This window comes from Mixophyes fleayi, chromosome 12, assembly GCF_038048845.1.
Source record: "Mixophyes fleayi isolate aMixFle1 chromosome 12, aMixFle1.hap1, whole genome shotgun sequence".
Lineage (NCBI taxonomy): Eukaryota > Metazoa > Chordata > Amphibia > Anura > Limnodynastidae > Mixophyes > Mixophyes fleayi.
Window position 1 is genome coordinate 27,927,210 of NC_134413.1, and position 22,994 is coordinate 27,950,203.

At 40.7% G+C, this 22,994-nt stretch overlaps 1 protein-coding gene across 1 annotated transcript; it reads right to left on the reverse strand.

Annotated features, from left to right (window-relative positions):
• Positions 1 to 1,926: 1,926 nt before the first annotated feature.
• SYNJ2BP (synaptojanin 2 binding protein) lies at positions 1,927 to 21,055 on the reverse strand. Its single transcript, XM_075192945.1, has 4 exons — positions 20,886 to 21,055; positions 9,754 to 9,890; positions 8,242 to 8,337; positions 1,927 to 5,552 (listed from the first exon to the last, which is right to left on the reverse strand). The coding sequence occupies exons 1-4, from the start codon at positions 20,941 to 20,943 to the stop codon at positions 5,412 to 5,414; spliced, it is 432 nt and encodes a 143-aa protein (XP_075049046.1). The 5' UTR covers positions 20,944 to 21,055; the 3' UTR covers positions 1,927 to 5,411.
• Between the last annotated feature and the right edge of the window lie 1,939 nt (positions 21,056 to 22,994).

The following is a 22,994-nucleotide window of genomic DNA, read 5'->3' on the forward strand; positions in this document are numbered from 1 at the left end:
CACAGTGCAGGCTGCACAGAGCCCCCCCTGATCCAGCCGTTCACTTGTTAGTTTAACATTACATTTTGAACAGACATTATGTTTGGTACGTGTTTTGCTTTTATCTGCCATCACAAGATAAGAAAAACAAAATCACGTTTCAAAATTCATAAACACTTCTCCAATTTATCAGAAAATACAGATTAGGTTATATTAACATATAGTATTTCTGATTTAAATAAGACAGGCTTGGAGAACTTTATAGTTTTCTCATAAACAACAGTTCTTTCAACACATCATTGTCTTATAATATACATGTCTACACATGCACACACAGAAGAAATAAAAGTGATACTCAGCGGGGAAGATATGTGTCAACAGTGCACTTCTCTTCAAATGACTGCTGCAACTGTCCTCCTTTTAAAGCTTGGTGCCAAAAAGGGATCTTCCACGTGCTCTCTCAGCGGGGGAGGGGAAGAGGTGCTTCTCAACACATTCCCCTACCACTGGAATCTCCTTCTGTGTCTCTGCTAACAGCGATTTCCCCATTCTACTTAGGTGAAATACTGTTGCTTTAACTTTCTCACATTTTGCTACCACACCGCAAAATACAGGTACATATTTATCTATGAACCAGTCAAAAGATAGTATTTCTGTTCCTTTTCCTCTATATAGAGTATAAGGTATAATTAGTCAAGCTGAAAGGCTGCAGCAGGTTTTTCAGTAATGACTGCAATTAGCACAGAACACCTGGGCCCATTTAGCATTACATTTGGAACAGACAATATGTTTGGCACGCCCAAACACTTCCACAACCTTTATCAGAAAATACAGACTAGGTTATTTAACATAGCATAGTATTTCTGATTAAATAAGACAGGTTTGGAGAACTTTATAGTTTTCCTTAAACACAGTTCTCTCAACACCTCATACTCTTATAATACACATGCATACACAGAAGAAACAAAGTGATACTTAGCGTGGAAGATATGTGTCAACAGTGCACTTCTCTCCAAATGACTGTTGCATCTGTCCTCCTTTTAAACTTTGGCGCCAAAAGGGATCTTCCACGTGCTCACTCAGCAGGGTGGGGGGGGGGGGAAGCGGTGTTCCTCAAACACATTCCCCTTCCACTGGCTCTTCTTCTGTGTTGTTTACTTTAACAGTGTTTTGCCCTTTCTCTTATATTAGGGGAAAACCTGTTAGAATGTGTTCCCCGCTAGCGCTATTCAAAGCACGCCATCCTCAAGAATTCACTGCCATCCCTATGGAAGGAGGAACTTGGTATACTCCAGCTGGCTTCCGGGGAACCTCAGCAGTAAAAGCGCTCTCTGCCTAATGGCAGCGCCCGTCCTGCATCAGCGGGGAGAGTCTCTTGCCGACTGCTTCCCGCTGTGAGAAGCGCTTCTTACCTCTCTGTCAGCGGGGCGGGCCGCCCCCCCCCGACAGGCGCTTCTCCCACGAGTGAGCGCCTCTCGCCACTGTCAAAAGAAAAAAACTGCATAAGAAAAGGAAAAAACCTATAACCAGTGAACCCTGTTCACGGTCTCTCTTGGAGCTCTTCAGGTGCAACCTTCTTCCAAGGGCACCCAATTCAAACTGAGGTATGTGGGAATTGGCGGGGGTGATATGCTGTCAGCTGAAAAAAGTTAACTCTTTGGGTGCCAGACTCCTCCCCCCGACTCAACCCCATGGTTAAGGAGTGTCCCCCAGATGGATGAAAGAGAAAGTTAAACTGATTTTCACAAGAATTTAGTGCATCTTCATAACTTGCCCTAGCTATTTGTCAGGCTGTACTTTTAAGGTTAGATTACTGAAAACTGTGTGGACAATTTATGATCCAATAGGACATATTGGTTTCTAGTTCTGTTTGAAGAAATTCCTACCATATACACAAGATGCAATCTTTCAAAAAACAAATAAAATAAATTGCAATTTCAGAACATATTTGGCTACAGTTTGTAAAATTTTATTTTTTTTCCATACAAACACAGTCTTGACATAAGACATAGTAGAGTGCCTGGGATCAGTCATAAATTAAAGATAGCTTAATGGTAAAGGTAGTGCCATTTTTAACACGTGCATAGCTTATACAGTATAATCACTTTACCTGTCTTCAATAACAGAGCACCTAGATACTAGCACATACTTCACCACCGAAAGGTAATAGATGGAGATTTACATGCATTTCAGAGATTTCAAGCGTAGGGAACATTCACCTTTCAACAATCACATGGTTACAGAATATTCAAAATGTGTGTCAATAAAAAAACGTTTGAAATCATGTTCTACATAATTAAAAACAGCAAACCCTCTTCACAAGTAGTTCCCATTGTTTGTTTCGGGGGGGGATTTACCAACTTGACTCAGTCTTTAATTATTTCACTTGTTCTCACAGGGAAATCCTCAGAACACAATCCGTTGAGCATACGTAAGAGAATTTGCACAATTTTACCTCTCCCACAAAGTAGTGCACTGTCTGACATATTGCCTTCTAATTCAACAATTGTAGTATTCTCCCAAATAAAGTGTAGAGTTGAGAGATGTGTTAAAACAGAGCTTGTGTTTTTCCCCATTTAAAGGCAGTCAGACTCCTCATATGCCTGCTTGATAATACATCCAAATTCCTTCTAAAGGCTTGTTCCCAATATGTTGCGGTCATTCCACAGGGAGCATATTAACTATGCATGCAGTATATTATCCCAAATGCCTGATTAGAGGTGTAGGGTTGGCCAGGGGTTGAATAGGGGCATTTCCCCCCCAAGTGCCAGATATCATGAGAAGGATTAATGTATCGTGGGGGAATTAACATTGTGTGGGGCTCTTTAATAAATCTGGCCTATTAATACATTGTAGGACTCAGTTAGGGACATTTGCATACTATTAGCTTGATATCGGGATCAGTTGGTGGTAAATGGACATATCTATTAAATGTGAATGTCGTTAGTTTAATGTCTGGATTGGTTGGGCGATATAGGTCCTTTTATTAAATATGAATTCAATTAGTTAGTGAAAGCTGCAAAAAATAGGTAGTAGAGCGCAGCACACTGTCTGCCAACTGTCTCGATCGTGTTGGGACAGTCCTGTACCGCCAATTTTTTGTCTAGGCTATCCTGCTACATGCTGCGCCGTTCATGAAGTGGGAATTCCATGCACCACCTGACAGTAGTGCGCACACTATTTGTTCTGTATCTGAAAGGGAGGGGTTGGCCTAGTACAGAAATGGCCCCATCCTTTCATCCTGAGCACACGCCAATTTGCCCCCACCTAACAATAATTTGGCCCTGACTTGTCTGAAAGGGGGCACAACTAAATAGTGTTGTCCCCGCACAATGTATAACCTTGTCAAGTCTCCTGTGTGTGCAGTCAGCGCATCCCTATAGAGACCTACAGAGCTCTTCATGTATTCTTCCATCATTTCCTCTTATATAAACTTATCCAAGCGGATACTCTTATCCACATCCAGACATGGCACAGCATCACAATATAACAGCCCGATGGACTCATGTTCAGTAGAACCATGTGAAAAGGCCCAAACACTAATCAGAACCCAGTTTAAACATCCATTATTAGTGGGTCTTTCACAAACACAACTGTGAAGTCATGCCTGTAAACGTCAATACTCCTTTATAAAAAAGTCAAAAGTTGCCTTGATGGGGGGGAAAAAGGTTCTGCTATATTTGTAAATACTAATCTTTTCATCACCCACAATTCTCCTGGAAACCAAGACATTACAGTGTACAAACTATTTCTTCAACTCTCACCAAGCATCAGAAGAGCCTTTATGGGACAGTCAGAATACTAATAACGTAATGGTCATTGGGACACCTGTTTAACATCCCAAACCTGTCAGGTAGAATGGTCGTTTCGGTTATGCCTTGAGCACACGTTTGGTCATATCACACAGTCTTACAGTCACACTTTCTGACAAACATTTATTCCCTTCATTTTTGACATTGCCTGCATCATACAACTCAGCAAAATATAGTGGAATCCTATGAGAACATTCATTAAATACATAGCATGCTGCAAGGAGACTTTGGAACATGCTTCTAAAACAGATAAAGCGGAGGACAAAGTGCAAGGTTGTGTCTATACTTCTCCAGCCTTCCACAAGCACTTAGGATGCTGGAGATCAGGCAGACTAGGGCCACAGTCAAACTGAACCATCATAAACTACCTGATACACGGACATGGGAAATGTTAGCATCCTCATGATACCCCTCCCCCTAGATCCCATTAATATAATGTTATAAAGTAAGCAAGGCCCCTTCTACAGGGTTTAGTATATTAGTTAATGTGGATAAACGGGTCTAAATGTTCTGAAATTTCATAGAGTGAAAAAACAAATAAAAATGGAAAAAAAAAACCCTAGACATACAAAATGCTCATAATATAACATCCCGCTGCCCTGCCTGGATTTTCCCAATCATTTATACAGCAAAGTATCAAAAGTTCCTGGAATACACCACCTATAACTAATGTCAACATTATCCAGTTAATGTCAATACCCAGATTCTTTGTATTAGCCAGAAGACATATACCGTATTTACAGCGTATAAATGAGTCCTACAAAGGGTCCCAAATTCATTATGTAAATATAAGACAACCATCATTGATTTATTTTATTTTTTTGTCTATTCATAATGTATTCCTATTGACCTAAACAAACATGGATTGTACAATAGGTTTGCTATGAGAGCAGCCGAATGATTTCCTTTTCCATCCTTTCACCGTCTTCCCTTATCTCCCCTGTTAGAGCTAGTGACACATGGGCACTTTGTGAGTACTTATCACGCTGCAGTTCCCTGTCCCACAATCACAAACACGCAGTCTATATACAGAGCATACGGTGTGCGAGCAACTCTGCATTCACACTGCGTGTTGGGTGCAGGCAGACCGGGAGTTTATACACCAGCACATTCCCTATTCGTTTTATAAAAATCTGTCTCCACAACCCCCCAAAAAATAGATTTAAAAAATAATATTTTAGTAAAAAAATTAATGGGTTTAACATGAATAAAATGTCTTACAACCTCAACGTCCATAATACACAAGCGTGCGCACACAGCACCCCATGACATAAAGGCTGCTCTTGGTTACTTTGGAAAACGTTAAATTATTTTAAATAATTATTCAAGAACATGATGCAGCCAACATTCACAATCATAACTTGTTTCAACAGAATTAAGAAGACAGGCGCAGAACAATTGCGTAGTAAAGGTATAGGTGTGACGTCACATCTAACGCAAGATACCATATACTCTTAAAATGATTGTACTCGTTACATTCCTGTGGCTTGTACCACTCCAAGCTATTAAATCTACATCCAGGCAGCGGGTACGACAGAGGTACCTCGGGTGATAGCATATATGGACATATGTATATAAAGCTGTGTCTTCTCTTATTTAGGTTTGCACATTTGGGCCTTTTCAGAATTTTGCGACGCGACGGTATCTTATAAATGCAAAGATGGCCACAGCGGCTAGTACTATGGGCACCACTATCAGGGCTAGCGACGTCCCTTCGGAGTCTCTATCGCTTCTGCTCCCCAGAGGACCATTTAGATGAGTCTGTAAGGGAGAAAAATAGGGAGGGGGCAAAAGTGGAGAGGGGACATGAATATATAATACCCACAGCGTTATAGGACAAGAGTCCAAGAATTAATCAAACAATTATCATGAATTTACTCCAAAGCTAAAATATTAATCTAACAAGATGAGTAACATTGACATTAATATCTTCAGCCAGTTGTTTCATGCTTAGTTATAATAAAACAGTTATGACATCACACCAGTCTTCAGAAACATCTGATAATTAGGAATTAAATATGCAGCACTAAGAAGTGACATTGCTGGTCATGCCCCTGTGTGAATACACCCGTATGTACAGAACATTTGTAGAAGCCTGCAAGCAGTCTAGACACTGTCCCAATGCAATCTCTTGACTGGCTCTCATTACTATTCTTAAGCCTCAGTACAAGTATATGTTCTGCAAGCAGCGTTTTTTTTGCCAAGAGAAAATTGGAAGGTGGAAGCGATTATAGGTATACACGTTCTAAGTGCTTTAATATGACTTTGCCGAACTACTATCCTTAGAAAAATAGATTGACTGGCATTTCAAATATCCTTTCCTTTATACACAAGACCGATTGTTTTTCACCATCCACAACAAATAAGAGGCTTTATCGTTCAAGACTAGCTAGTTACACCAGGGGCAGCAAGGTGGCTTAGTGGTTAGCACTTCTGCCTCACAGCACTAGGGTCATGAGTTTGATTCCCATCCGTGGCCTTATCTGTGTGGAGTTTGTATGTTCTCCCCGTGTTTGAGTGGGTTTCCACTGGTTTCCTCCCACACTCCAAAAACATACTGGTAGGTTAATTGGCTTAATTGAACCTAGGCTCTCTCTCGCTCTCTCTCTGTGGGCCTGATTCATTAAGGATCTTATATTAAAGAAGTCTCTTATGTAAGTCTCCTGGACAAAACCATGTTACAATGCAAGGGGTGCAAATTAGTTTTCTCTTTTGGACATAAGTTAAATACTGACTTTTTTTTTTATGTAGCACACAAATGTCAACTTTAAATTTCAGTGTACAAATAAGCTATCAAGTATTTGTGTGCTGCATGAAAAAACAGTCAGTATTTAACTTATTTGCACCCCTTGCATTGTAACATGGTTTTGTCCAGGAGACTTAAATAAGAGACTTCTTAATATAAGATCCTTAATGAATCAGGCCCTGTCTGTGTGTCTGTTAGGGAATTTAGACTGTAAGCTCCAATGGGGCAGGGACTGATGTGAGTGAGTTCTCTGTACAGCGCTGCGGAATTAGTGGCGCTATATAAATAGCTGATGATGATGAGGTAAGAAGCCAATGGCTCTCTGGTTGTTGTGGAAATGTTGCCTTTCAACACATGCTGACATGCTGGTAGTTTTAGTCCTACACCAACTGGAGAGTCACAAAATACCCAGAGCCGAGTTACACTGTTACATATTCCTTAAGAGATTTTATGAGCTGTGATGGGACTTTCTTGAGTTTGCCAGGAGTTATCTAACCTTAGTACAGCAGGGGTTAAAGAAACATCAAACGCAGTCACTGATGCAGAAGAGGTAATTATAGGACCAGATGATGGAGGGGATAGGACAAATGAAGGTGGAAGATCTTAACTGCCTCTTCAAAACAGTTTCACATAGCAGCGCTTCTCCAAAATGAGTTTTATATCTGCTGCATGTGGTAATGACTGTACTTTGCATTCCCATTTGTATAATAACTCTGATGCAATAGAACTAGCTGCGGATACATCTGTTCCCTGGAGCTAGAGCAGGAATACAGAGGCCCTAGACTAGAACAGACTTCCTGCTCTGTTGCTCAGGGTAATTTATATAGGACGGGGAAAGCATAGGGAGGAATAAGCGGGACAGTAAGGAATCAATCCTGACAGCTTGCATTAGCCTTGCAGGACATATTAAAACAGTGGCTGACAGGGCTAGGTAGCACACATCTGCTGTGATCTATGTTATGTTAGTTAAACCCAGATAGAAACGGTTTCTATGACTACAGAGCTTAACAGTTATTTTGTCAGTGGTGGAAGACACATACGTTCATTTTGGATTCAAAAGTAAATGTTCAATTCACTAGAAGCACAGTGGTGAGTACACTCCAAAAGGGTAAATATATCTCAACATATATTATATTGCACTGTAGCAGTCCTATTATTTTTATTTTATTTTTTTTAGCATTTAATTGACTAGACTTCCTGCTAAATGTATTTGTTTTCTCTTTAAAAAGGTAGACTCTTAAATGGGCATTATAGTACCATAAATGTGACACCCTGGTGATAGTTCCTTATGTCATTATCTAGGAAATCACAGAAAAGTTGTGTATCAAATAATAGTAAACAGGGTGTAGGAATTCAGGAGCTCAGTGGTTAAGAGCACGGATGATAAACTTGCTGGAGACACTGCTTTGAATTCTAGGTTCAGCTTCTGGCGAGTCATTTGGTCTCCCTGAGTCTCAGACACAGGACATATTGTAAACTCAATTGGGCAGAGAAAGTTTATACACTATATAAATAAAATAATAATAATAATAATAAACTTCTACATGTTATAATCTACAGAAATATGGTAGGGATATTACTACTAAGATGTACGTTTGTAATGAATACTGGATTGATGACATCACTGAGCACTGTTTACCAGCTGTGGGATACACAAGTAATGAAATAGGTATTACATAGACTTGGCCAGGAAACGTCACTGACCTGGTGATGCACTTTTAGCACCACATGTTCACCAGCGCTCCTGAATAGTTCCACAGCGTTATTGTGCAAGAGATTTTCTAGCTGGATGCCATTCACCTGAAGCGAGAACATAACAAATATGGAGATCTCATTTGTTTAACTTGCCTTGTATTTCATTTCCTTATTACTGTCCGGTGCACCACATTTTTCCACCTGCCTCATGACTTTCTGTGCCATGTTTATCTCCCGTTATGTTGCCTGAGCCATCTTCTCCTCTATATTTATTACCCCCCCCACCTCCCTGTACTTCCCGACATTGCACCCCTTCCTACTGCCTCTACATCTTCCTGCTCATTTATTACCATATACTCTGCCCTCCCTATCCAGAGCCCACAACATTCTTTCCCAACATCCCTCGCCACAATATACACCTCACCTATAAACATTCACCCCACATCCTCTTCACCTTGTCCTTCTCTTGGCCACCTGGGACATCTCCCCCACATCTGGATCCCACCTTATCCCCATGTTCCGCTTCCACCACTCCTTCCATCCCATATCTACCCTACCTCAAGTACCTGCAATCCTGCCAATATAACTACTCTCCTATGCCTTGGGGAATACTAGATCCATCTGCAGCCAGCTGAGCTCCATTCATGGCCTCCATCATGGTCCCCTTCATTTAAAGTTAATTATTCATATTATTTATGGGGAGTGCTCTTGGCGACGACTGATGAAATGTTTCACAATCTCTGTTTTAGGGCTAGAGCTTCTGTCGGTCCTCGACGGTATCAAGCCGCTCTCACAGTTTGGTGAGCCTAGCTTGAATCATAAATTATAGAGAGAACAAGTATCTTTTGTGAGGCATCTTACGGACACAAAGTTTTCAAACACAAGATGCAGTGTCCAAGGACATTTCACCTTAGATTTGTATGCGTCTCTTTGGAGATTATTTTTCACACTGCATTCCAAACGGAACACAACAAAAGAAAGCCGCTGAAAATACCGCAGGCACTGGTATCGTTGAGAAGACTTGTTAAAAAAACCAAAAACCTTTTACCTCCAGGGCTTGAAGCTGCATTCACAGCTGGAACGCCTGTTATCATAGGGATACTTAAGCTCTAGGGTAAAACACATCTTCCATACGAACACCTGGAACACAGTGGTTCTATTTTTGCTGCATCCAGCGTGCAGAGGACACATTATAAAGATTGTTCCAGCTTTAATAGAAGGTAAAATGCTGGTTTAAAAAGTGACTGCAATCCGTATCCATCTCTCTTACAAAACATCACTCCATTTTATTTTATTACACAAGCTTGATTTCAATGCACACCTAGAAGTAGCTTTGTCTAGCACAGCACAAATCTATTCATCTATGTACTGTAGTATGGGGAGCCCGAGACAAACCTAGTGAAGTTTTTTTTTTATGAGAGGTTGTTAGTTTAAATAATCATCAATTAGTAGCAGTAGATTTATAGTTTATATTCAAAGCATTTGCAACCAGACAACGGTAACTCTTCATTGGTGCCTCACCTCTAGTATCCGGTCTCCTTCCTGCAGTCTACCATCCTCTGCAGCCGCTCCGTTCTCTTTAATGCTGCTGACGTAGATACCGCTATCGCGTGATATATATTGCTGGTCTGTGCCACCAACAATATTGAACCCCAGGCCTAAATAAATAAGAACACACAAGAGATTAGAAGGCTGTCTACACTTTCAGCGAACGGCAATTTACTCTCACCCATTAATCCTCATTAAAGCTGGGTACACACTACAGAAATTTTGGCCAACTTTTAATGACGAGCGACTTTACAAGCGACGGTCCATGGACTGCATACACACTGGCCTTGTTTAGGACGATAAAGGGAAGAGCGGACGTCCCTTTAACGACTTTTTACAGCCATGTTGTCGTGAGCAATGACTGTAATTTCGTACTCACTGTTGTGGATCGGTCGGAAGTTTATACACACTACACAGCGGAAACGAGATTGGAACGAAAATATTAAACGGTACGACCAACCAAATGAGGCGACAATCGTCCATTTGGGCAGACTTTCGACCATCGTGTCACTACACACACTGACCCAACTTTTGAACGAGCGGTCGGATGTCGGCTGTTTGAGCCGATTATTGGACGAAAACAGTGTAGTGTGTACCCAGCTTTAGTATCTCCAAGGTACTTTTACCCCACCATTTAATGATAAACCGTGTTCACATATATAAATTCACAGAAGCCAGTAGTTGTTTGAGCACTGTGATGCTCTTAATGTGTATTGACAAAGCAATGATGAGGTCAAGTCTTCAAACAATACAAAAAAGTCACAAGTGGAGAGAGTGTATCATCATCATCACCATTTATTTATATAGCGCCACTGATTCCGCAGCGCTGTACAGAGAACTCACTCACATCAGTCCCTGCCCATTGGGGCTTACAGTCTAAATTCCATAACACAGACTAGGGTCAATTTGTTAGCAGTTAACCTACTAGTATGTTTTTGGAGTGTGGGAGGAAACCGGAGCACCCGGAGAAAACCCACACAAACACAAGGAGAACATACAAACTCCACACAGATAAGGCCATGGTCGGGAATTGAACTCATGACCCCAGTGCTGTGAGACAGAAGTGCTAACCACTACACCACTGTGCTGCCCAGTGCATATTTCCATCTTCTATAAGTTGTAAATCCTCTTCTGACATCTTCTAAGATATATATTGCCCTATTACCATCACTTATCACAATTTGTTTCCCATGCACAATTATCGCCTGGCGCAGAGCGTTTCTAACCATGTACAGCATCCCTCCTGACACCAATGTCTGCCTAACATTACTCATACTGTACAAAGCAGGAGACACCGTAGCCCTGCACCTCCCCTCCCATTGTGAATTGTGCTCTAAAAGACAAGAGATAGAATAACATTCAGAGCTACACTATTAGAGACAGGATAGAGGGGCACGTGCAGATATTCTACCCAAAATCCTCAAACGTCAGCAGATTAAGACACCTAAAAATGCTAATAATTTAAAAACTGAAAACAGAAAGTTTTGTTTATCTCCACAGACTTGTGACATTCTAATACCCAAGATTAATTTCCTTTCCTTGAAGGAATCCACGGAAGCTACATGAATTGCTTGACTCTTGCTCAGCTGGCAGACAGGAACAGGAAACACCTCACCAGGTATATAACCCAACTCCTCCTACCCTTGTGTGTCTTTGAGCAACTTTCTCAGCTGCTCCCGAGTCCTTCAAGGACAGGAAATTAACGGAAACCAATTTGCTTTTTTTCACCTTGGACTCCGACAGCCATATGAACAGGATGTACCCAAGTATTCAAGAAAGGTTGTTTACACCATAGCAATTGTATTACCTTAAGTGTGAGCCACTTGTGGGACTTCTTGCAAAGAGTCAAAGGGACTTGATACCAAGGCTTGGAGCTAACAAGGGCCTAATACAAGGTCAGATTCTCTTCACTGCTTTAAAGTTCTTAATATAAAATCATTTGTAGCAAGTATTAAGTCCAAAAGAATACTCAGAGCGGATGTCTGTACCTTCAAAGCATTTAGCGCAAGACCTTTCTCCAGTCAGTCCTGAAGGAAGTACCTGAGACAGATCGGTGTTGCCTGGATATGATATATTCTTCTTGCTCCATAAATTACAATTTTTCCAGACTCGGTAGTAAATAATGGATGCAATCTTCTTTTTAGCTTGTAAAAATACTTCAAGCACTTTACTGGAAATTCCTTTCTGCTTGAGCAGATACTCTCTGCTAATTTTCTCCTAAGTATTTGTGCATAAAGTATCCACCCAGATTCTTAATGCTCTGGAAACTGAAGCCATTGATACTCCTGCTTTAGTTGTTGTTCCAGCAGAAAAAATGTAATTTCCTATCTTCCCATCTAGAGGATCATAGAACCATAGAAATTGACGGCAGATAAGAACCGCTTGGCCCATCTAGCCTGCCCATTTTTTTTATTAATCTATGGTAACCTCAAACCCTATTTGGTCCTTTATTCTTTGTAAGGATATTGTTGTCTATCCCAAGCATGTTTAAATTGCTTTACTGTATTAGCCTCTACCACCTCTGACGGGAGGCTATTCCACTTATCCACTACCCTTTCTGTGAAGTAGATTTTCCTCAAACTTCCTCTGAACCTACCTCCCTCCAGTGTCAGTGCATGTCCTCATGTTGTAATTCTTCTCTTCCTTTGAGAAATGTTTCCCTCCTGTACCTTTTTAAAACCCTTCATATATTTGAACGTTTCTATCATGTCCCCCCCGTTCCCTTCTCTGCTCCAAACAATATCCCTTAAAGGTCCACCATCCTCTAAAGGTATTGTAGTTTTTGCCATAAAAAAATGACCAAAGCGGCAGCCACATTAGGAATTGCATCCCACCTAGAGGCTTCCTCATCTTGAAAAGGATACATACGGTATAATCTTTTAGGATTAGACTGCTGCCTGTTCCCATTTTTTTTTTTACAGTTGAGAACCTTAATTACTTTACACACTGAGAAACGCCTTCATTTACTTAGTCTTCAAAGAAAGTGTTCAAACATTTAACCTACGGGGGGGCCCGTCATTGCAGCTTTAAATTTAGAGGAATAGAAGTCGCGATGACAGGAAACAGAAGTGCCCGACAGCTCTTCAGTCAAAATCATTTGCGGTCAGCATTTTCCCTCATCGGTGATCTTCAGAGTCACTTTAGAAGTTAAGTCTATTAATATTGCCATTGCTTTTTTAACGGTTTCGGTTTTTATTTGTAAGGAAAATGGGTGTCGGGTTTTTCAGAACCGAAAAACCGTACCCAACCCGTTTTAAATATATGTTTAAGTAGAACTTTTACAGTTTCCAAGTTAAAGGGTCTTGACTCATTATTTGCCCCTCATCACTTTCAGATGATCCATTGTATTTATGTAATGACTACTCTATGTCAACTAGAGGGTCCTGACATGGCACTTGGGTCCAAATATATTTGAGACCTGCCTTTTTTCATTCCTTGACAAGCATAGAAGTCTTCCTTAGTCACAAAGGCTTTCATCATCGGGAGACTAGTCTATATCTTCACTGCTTCGTAATCCACTGCTGGCTCCTTATCACACACACCACATACACTATTGTGGTGTTTCCAAGTTTTCTTCTCTCCTGATGGTCCTGTAAGTGTAGTGAAGATGAAAAGAATAACTAACTACTCTAATAGAATAAATATACCCTTACTAGGGCTTACCTTGAGTCAGTTGGTTTTTGGCTTTGTTGGGGCAGGCTCCTAGTCCATTATGTGTAAGAAAGTGATCATATACTTGTAAGCCGGCTATGCAGCTTCATGCTACTGTTCATACGCCAGATAACCCGGGAGTGCGCGGCTTAGAGAGATATTCATCATGCCCCACATTTGATGCGAGTGTTCTGCAACCCGAGAAGCCACACCCATCTTGGCTAGCATGCCAAAATCACAGCAACAGCGAGATCTATCGCAGGAAATAGAAGCCAAGTCCCCTAGCATAAAATAACCAAATCTCGCTATGGAAATCACATCTGCCTTGTTCAGTTGGAGAGACAAGACAGACAGATGAGGGTAGGAGCCGGGTTATATTCCTCCCTCCCTCCAAACACTTGGGGGTATATTTACTAAGCTGCGGGCTTGAAAAAGTGGGGATGTTGCCTATAGCAACCAATCAGATTCTGGTTATCATTTATTTAGTACATTCTACAAAATGACAGCTAGAATCTGATTGGTTGCTATAGGCAACATCTCTTTTCCAAACCCGCAGCTTAGTAAATCTAGCCCTTGGTCTTCGGACGTAGGAATTTGTTCTCCCTACTGAGACTCACACAAAATTCTGATAACACCTTGGGCAAAAAAAACTCTGTATATATGATCACCTTCAAGGTAAGGAACTTTATGGAGATTCAAGCCTTTGTAAGCACGCCTAATACCATGTTCAAATATACTTTTGATATACTGACTTATTTTCCTTCCCACCTGCATGAATATTATAACTAAATAATTTGCTGATAATATCTTGTGTAATAATCGGTACTTTCAGGGTGTTCACTGCCAGGCTCTTATCTAATCCTTCTTGCAGAAACTCCAGGATGTGACTGGTGTAGCTCTTACTTGCAATTATCTTCCTCAAAGTACAACAGTTGCTGATAATCTTCCAGATTGTGTAGTATACTTTGGATGTGGACTGTTGCCTAGCCTCTAAGAGTGGATATCACCTTGGATGAGAAACCTTGTTGATTTAGCGGTCTCCAGCAGTATCCACACTGTCAGTTTCAGGGATTCAGGATGCAGATGTAATACTTGTCCCTGATGGAGAAGATTGGGACATAAAGGAGATACCATAGCAGTATAACTGCACTGGACAAAAACCATGGTCTTTGTTGCCAAAAAAGGTAGGTTCAAAATTACCTTCACACAGTATTGGTTTTTTTTTGTTACACAAAATAACGCTGCACAAATAAATCCTTATAGGAAATGTCTCTCTTTGAAGAACTGATTAATTGGAATACGTGTAATTATATCAGAGTTCATTCCATCCCTACGTCTCTCCTTAAATATGAAATTCAGGCTTTCAATCTCTGGATCTTAAGCCCTGTGTCCTCCCTTCCAATACCCAATCTCCACGGATAGGTATTCAATCTAAAAAGCAATGAAATAGCTGCTGATGACTGAAATAAGGGGCCGCTTCAATAGTGTGAAATCATTAATCATTTATTTTAATGATTTTACACTATTGAAGCGCCCCCTTATTTCATTGATTTTTAGACAGTATTTTTTTTTTTTTATATGATTCTGGGAATCACAGGGATTTGAGAAAACATGAGAACTTCCATCTTGCTGAGAGAGCATCTACTGCTTCCAACATTGCTGTCCACAAACCAGGAGTAAAAGATTCCGACCTTGGAATTCTTGGCTGTTGCAATAAGGTTTATTTGTGAATTCCAGTATTTATTCATTATGTTCATGAAAATAATTTTGTCCAAATCCCATTCTGGGTGCAGCATATGGCAAATGAGAAAATCCACTCCGACATGTCTTCTCTGGCTAATTGTCCTCTTATGGAACAATGGTCTGGCTGCTCTCATCATAGCTGGGCTCCTGGAACTTCCCCGATGGGTGATGTAAGCTACTCCGTGTTCTCCCCAGCACCTATGTATCGGGTGCTCCACCCGGCTGGTTTTATTTGCCACCCGCCTCTTGAGCCCATCAGAGTCCTGTTATAATAAACCATTGTTTCTCCTAGTATATTATAACAGGCAAAATGTGAGCACTACAGCCAGCAGTGTGTGTTAGACCACTGACCACCAGTCTGACCAGTCCCGACAGGTGTGGGCAATAACCTCCAACATTTTTCAATATTATTGCAAAATGTATTACAACTGCCCCCACCCGGCTGCTCCTTAATGTCACCCGGCTGGCAAAATTTTCTGGGGAGAACACTGCTAATACTGCCCAAGGGTCCAAGAGAATAATAAACCAATTGTGACCCACAAATGATCTTCCTACAGTAAGTGTAGCTGCCTCTTAATACCACCTCAGATCTCATCTTGCTTTTCTTGATAGTAGAATAAACTTGATTCAGATTTTTGATCTCTCTGTTCCAAACTGTGAGGACAAAGTTATACACGTGCACCAAGTGAGGTCTTGCTCAAAATATAAATTATTTTTCTACTACATGACCTAATGTGGTCAGGAGAGGTAGTGCCATCTCTCCCCCCCTCTCCATTGCAAGTGCTAGTTACAATCACTTTTGAAATGCCGTGTCACTGTGATTTTCCCAACGCCAGTGGGTAACCAGCCTAGCACTCACTCTTGCTAATGATCTCTTGGTATAAATGTAACGCAGCATTTATTTCACATTATAAACGCACACTATGGAGATGCCATATTCAAATTTTAAGAGTTCACTGAAGCTAAAAGACTCATTATATATAGGCAACATCTCCACATTTTTAAACCTGCAACTTGTTAAATTTACCCCCAGGACTTTCAGATCCAGTGGTAGTCGAAACTCTGATTGTAATAAAACTGACAATCACTATAACTACATAAAAATACCGCTATGAGAGCGGAACGACAAAGAAATATATAAATTATAGACTTGCCAACAAATAGACAGAAAAGATTTGCGACCCAGCTTGTACTCGGCTCCTATGAATTGCAACTAAAGAAGATACCTGCACTTTGAATTAACGTCTTTTAACATAGCGACAATAACATTTTCTGTTTAAAGCGGCAATGCCAGGACTCAATAGTCCAAACAAAGGGTTAGCGTTAGGGATAGGGTTAATATTAGCAATAAGTTTGCGAATCCTGGCATTGCCACTTTAAAACAGAAAATGTTAGTGTCGCTATGTTAAATGTTCTATTTGTCGGCAAGTGTATAATTTCTTTTATGTCGCTCTCATAGCGTTCTGTATTTTTTATTTAGGTATAGTCTGTGTCGAAATTTGTCTCATTGACCAAACGTATCGCACCCTTCAGATCTGCCAACACACTAATATATGAATGTGTACGACCGAATCTAACATAGATCTCACTAATTTACTTCACTTTACTGCACTGTCCCTTTAATAGAAATGCTGAGAGGAAGTCTGTTGTTGTCCAGGTCTGATAAGCCGCTGAAACTTACCCTTAATATATAACTTAAATGTAATATATGTGTGACAGTTATAATTAGCTTTATCGTATAAGGCAATAATTGTTTTAGCTTCAGTGAACTTTTAAAGTTTGAATGCACCATCTCCAGAGTGTGGGTTTATAATGTTAAATAATTGCTGGGTTACATTTACACCAAGAGATCTTAAGCAGGAGTGAGTACTAGGCTGGTTACCCACTGACGTTAGGAAATGACACAAGTGCCAATGACACACATTGAGCATGGACAGACGATAACCACATACATTGGCAGATAGGTTAAAATTCGACCCCATTTTCCTGTCCATCCCGACTAACTTCTGGTAGATCCTGATTATATGTTGATCAGGATTTTGATGTGCCCATACATGGTGCAATTTGCAGCCAATCAGGTCTAAAATGCTACACAGTAATGTCAGGCAGGGCATTTTGGTATTTTTTACCAAATTGCCACATTAAATTTGTGGGTTACTTCACCAGGTCAGATGCCAACCATGATGCACATTGGCAGGTCTTAAAGTGGACCACTCACATTCCCACTGTTGGGTGTGGGCGACAGGTCAGCTTTTTCGTTTTGTTTTATTATGAACCCCACAAGATCAACATTTACCCTGTAATGGATCCATTAACTATCTATGTCCTAAATACATTTACTGTAAACTATTATCAAGTACACTTAGCTTCTGTGGAGTCAATGTTGTGGTTTTCTGGAGCACTACAGACACCATTAGATCTCTGATGCTCTATACAGATGGTAGTCAGCAGAATAATCTCTCTGCAGAATCAATGAAACAGAGATGAGTGGTTTTATTAAATCTTTCACTGAGTGCGTTTCCACCTATAGCCTGAAGATCAAGTTTCTTGTACCGAGCAGGTAGTTACAATATGAATCATTACCGATTGACCTTTTGTTTCCATTCATTCCTGTATTATTCCTATAGTAACATTTATCCAAATTTAAAGAAACATTTTCAAAGTCAAGCAAGGTCACCATATCCTGTTATAGCATTAGGTCTATTCATATTGTTGCCCTCTGTAGAAATGCAAAGGTGAATGGGATACTCAGTCATGTAGACACGCCTAAGGGCGTTACTGCCAAAATCATGGCAGAAAACAACAAACCTTACAGTGATATGTTATAATGGCACCATGTCATTTAAAATGCACTTGTCAGTATAAATTAACATTTCATGATTTATTATACAAGACAACCTGTATATTGTTCTTTATGTAAGTTCCAGAAATGTGCTACTTTTTAAAAGCAATATTTCCTACTGGCATTTTCTGCCCAATGTCAGTGACTCCAGTATGTAAAGGAAAGGAAGAAAGACTCAGCAGGAATTCATAGGTCCTAAAAAGAAAAATGGCACCTGCCACATTGCTTAAAGAAAAGTAAATGGTAAAGCAAAGATAATAGTCAATTTACCATCCTTATTCACAACTGTGCAGCAAATCTCTCTTCAACAAGAAAACAAACTTAAAAAGGAATGATGGCACCGTGTCGTTCAACATACAATCCAGCTATGTCATCTATGATAAATCTGTTATTTAATTAACCACAATATGCAGTTAATCAGATTTCAACCAATTGAAGGCAATCACTCACTTTCAAGCCTGTATACAGACTCTCTTAAAGGGCCATCCAACCTAAAATCAAAGTAATTTCAATAACCCCCCCCCCCCCCCCCCCAAGAACATGAAACGCAAAATTTCAGAGTACATTAACTTTCCTTACAAACTATCTATTTTCTTATAGGAACAAGATATATTTTAGATACTTTCCTAATATGCTTCTTTCAATTGATTACTTGATTTTACACATCCACTTTAAACCTCTATATTTTGCAGAGTTCCACCTTAAACAGTATTTATTTCAAAGGATATGGTAAGTTTTTACGTAATCCAAAAGAAAACAATCTAAAACCCTAAGAACCGGTTGGATCTTTTCATTAATCCTCAAGCACATTACGTTTGTATGCATGTAAACTACCTCTACATACATTATGTGCAAACAGGTGCGTGATAGACAACCAGGTACTGGATTTGAATATTATGTAAATCATGCCCTAAATTTTAAATGGTATAGAATAGCTTGCGGTTAGTTGTATACAACATGTAGATGCAGGGGTATGTATCATGTCATGGGGACGTTTACCTATCTGTGAATGTATATCTGTTATATAGGAGAACATGTGCTTTAGGTGTAGAGCTCCTTTAATCTCTACTTGTGTACAAAGCTCAACTCTCTTGTGCACTTTATCACATGTTTATTGTATAAGTTATACTAATGCCTGTTTTAATCAGGGTGACAAATATTGAAAATATGTTTACTGACAGTTTTGTAAAACTGTATGGACTTTTCTTAAATTAAACGCCATCGTGTTACGTATCAATAATTGAAACTAACACTAACTTGATGCAAGAGTTAGGGTTTGAAATTAAAGTTGCACATACATATTGGTAGCCTACGCTTTTCACCAACTGCAGCCCCATAGACTGCTCAATAAACAATCTGTTTCTCCCAGGGATCTGACATTTATTAGTTACGGAAACACCAAATCTATTTCACACCCACTTTAAAATGGCTGCACAGGGGAGGGGGTGTATGTGAGTGCGGGGACCAATCAGAAGCCACAAACGTTTAACTGCAGCTTTTGATTAGTCCTCCCTAGCATCACAAAGCCCAATTTTGAAATGTAATGTTTAGGTGGAAGCGCAACTTTAAAACCTCAAGCTAAACTACTGTTGTGATGAATATATATACCGGTATATATGGGCAGCACAGTGGCCTAGTGGTTAGCATGTCTGCCTCACAGCACTGGGGTCATGAGTTCGATTCCCGACCATGGCCTTATCTGTGTGGAGTTTGTATGTTCTCCCTGTGTTTGCGTGGGTTTCCTCCGGGTGCTCCGGTTTCCTCCCACACTCCAAAAACATACTGGTAGATTAATTGGCTGCAATTAAAAATTGACCCTAGTCTCTGTCTGTCTGTGTGTGTGAGAGTGTGTGTATATAGTAGGGAATTTAGACTGTAAGCTCCAATGGGGCAGGGACTGATGTGAATGAGTTCTCTGTACAGAGAATTAGTGGCGCTATATAAATAAATGATGATATATATATCCTAAAGAATTATCCTGTTCTGAAAACCACACCCTCTGTGTTTATGTCAACCCCTTGTTGCTACACCTATAGACACTTTTAGGAGCACTGCAAAACCATTTAATGTGCAGTGGACTATCAGAGGCAGGGTCTAAAAAGACAGAGGTAATTTTGAGATGTAATCTTGCATATATTTTATGCATGGTGCACCAATTTATGAGCAAATGTCCTTTACAGGAATTTCCATAGCAACTGGATAATAGATCCTCTACCTTTGATTGATATAAACATGCACACAAATATAACATCACCTTTTGATGTGTGTGTGTGTAAAACATAACTCCCCCCCCCCCTCCTCCCCCAAAGATCTGCAATTCTCACCAGTTGAAATATTTGAATGATAAATGCAAGTTATTAATAGCATCTATAATGTTGGGATTGCATACTTTACTTACTGTTTACACATTCAGTAGCAAAGCAAAACAGATAGTGTGACAGATATAAAAAACACTACAGAATACAAATTAATTTCACAAACGTTAGTATATACAAGCAATTGATGTTGAATCAATGCTATTTTACGTTTGTGCGACCTTTAAAAGACTGTGCACACTGTAATACAATTAAACTTTTCTGTACATGATACTAATTAAAATGTAGCTCTCTGGGGACATTTTGATAACCTGTTTTTTTTTTAATTAAAGGAGTCACTGTGATTTTCTGCGTAGCACATGCTTAAAAGTGAAGTCTGCTAGACGCCTACTAATAGATGCCCTGTCCTTTGCATCTGAAGCTCTGCAAATCCCATATAACCCAAGGCCTGCACAGTCCCATGACACGTCTGTTCATGAAAAGTCCGATCTACTCCAGAGTAGGTGCCCCGAGTGGGAATAAAGGAATGGTGTGCTGCCCCCCTGTCTAGGTACCTGAAGGCCCTCTGGTGAGCTGGATCTCCTCCACTGCAGCCTGGGATCCTGCACTCATTTTTGGTTCCTCGCCCCCCCTGCAGGTCTAAGCCAAGGGCTGAAGGTGAAACGCAACCCGAGTACTTTCTGTTTCAGCAGCCAGACGGCCCCCACGTGGGGGAAGAGGCAGCGCAAAGCATCACGGGACATGTAGTTCTCTACAGCGCGGTGACGTCAGAACTCAGCTCAATGCCCTTCACACTGGGTGGGAGGTGATCACCAACACATACTTCATAGAATTGGAGTTCTCACCCATAAAACAATAACGTTGACAAGTATAATCTGAAACACACAATTTTCTTATTGTGGATATTTGTAAATTGCCTGGAACCTTAAGGAAAGTAAGAGATGTTATATAATGGCAAAACTTAAAGCAGTTATCCACACAGATTTTTATTTCTTTAAATAGGAAGTCAAGTGCCTTTTAAGCAAGCATTTAATAGTCATTTTTCTTAGCTGTCACCGGTTGGCAAAACATGGCTACCCGACAGTCAGTCTGCTACACAGACTGACAGCTTTTACTGCAGACAGAGCTCAGAGGGTTGTCCCAAAGTCTCTCTGCTTACTGCACCATATGCCTTGTGGTTGACATGGTAGTGCAGAATCATAAATCATTAACAACAAGCTGCAAGGGAAAATGGAAAATACCAAAATTCTTCTTACAGCCTGACAGAGATTTATGTAAAAAAAAAAAACCTGATTTTGTTCATAGGATTGCTGTTTTGATACTGGTGAATTTTAGTCAAGCAATGTTAACAATGAATGTTTATTTCATAGCTTTCCAATGAGCTGGTCAATAATCAGGTCGAATGAAAAATGTGCTCCATACCGTTCCACTACTGAAACTACTGCAGGTTATACATGGGGTCGGAAGATAACGCAGCATGCGCCTCTCCTCCATAACTCTGCACTTATTCCAATCCCTGCTCTGTTCTGTGGGGACTTGTAATATAAAGGGGCACATAGCCTGCGCTGGAAAAAATATATTTATTTTCCCTACTCCATGGCAGCCCTTACAATGGGTTAATACCCTGATCAGCTTAGTATAGACAGGAAAAATTCGCCCCACCTGAACCGTATATAAGGTAGCTGCTACTCTTCCTCAGTGTCTTTTCTTCCTGTCTCAGCATGTATATGACAGGGTAGTGCAGAGTAGCATTTTTTTGTTTTGTTTGTTGTTTTGTTCTAGAGGGCTTACCTGAGGTTTTGGCTTTCCTCATGAGGCTGTGTGTGCAGTTCAGCGGGACCAGACTGTTCTCTTCAGCGTGGGCTGTTTGGAAATCATATAAGTTACTGCCGATGGCGTCCGGAGCGGGACGTAAGACGCGCCAGTGGCGGATCCAGTGGGGGTGGGGCGATCTGCCGGCGGCTGCACATTATGTGTAGGTCCGTTTGGCTGCACACTATGTGCAGGTCCGTTCGGCAGAGACAAGCAGGGAGAGTTTGCTGCCTTGCTGCTCTGAAAACACAATCAGAGCAGCCGGGCAGCATACTCTCCCTGCCTGTCTGCCGAACGGACTTGCACATAGTGTGCAGCCTTAGCTGTAAAAAAGGGGGCGGGGACTAAATCGCCCCCCCCCCCCCCCCTAAAATAATTTTCTAGATCCACCCCTGAGACGCGCACTCGTAGAGGGCGCATGCAACAATGCGCTGGACAGATTGCCGTGCAGCGCTGGCTTCCCCGTTTGCCAAACCACCTGTCAGGGGGAAGACAGGTGGAAATCGTTACCCTGCTTTGGATACAGTTTGATGATGTCAAGGCAGACACCTTTTTAAGCAACTGTATATGAGGCTCATTGTTGGCTATAGGTGGATGTATGCTGCAGGACTTAGCAGCTATCTGCATACAGAGCACTATGGACCAAGAGCCCGCCCCCAAAAAGCTGAAGGACATCCCCAAGGTAATCCCTTAGAGTGGGTGTTTGTGTACTTTAGAATAGGTTACTTAGTACCTTTTTTATTGTTAACAGTACCTCTGTGGAGCTTGTGCAGGGAAAAAGAAAAGAATCGGGTGTGTGCAGCTTGTGATGACAATTGCCAAAAGGTTTGCGTGAAACCATTATGTGTGTC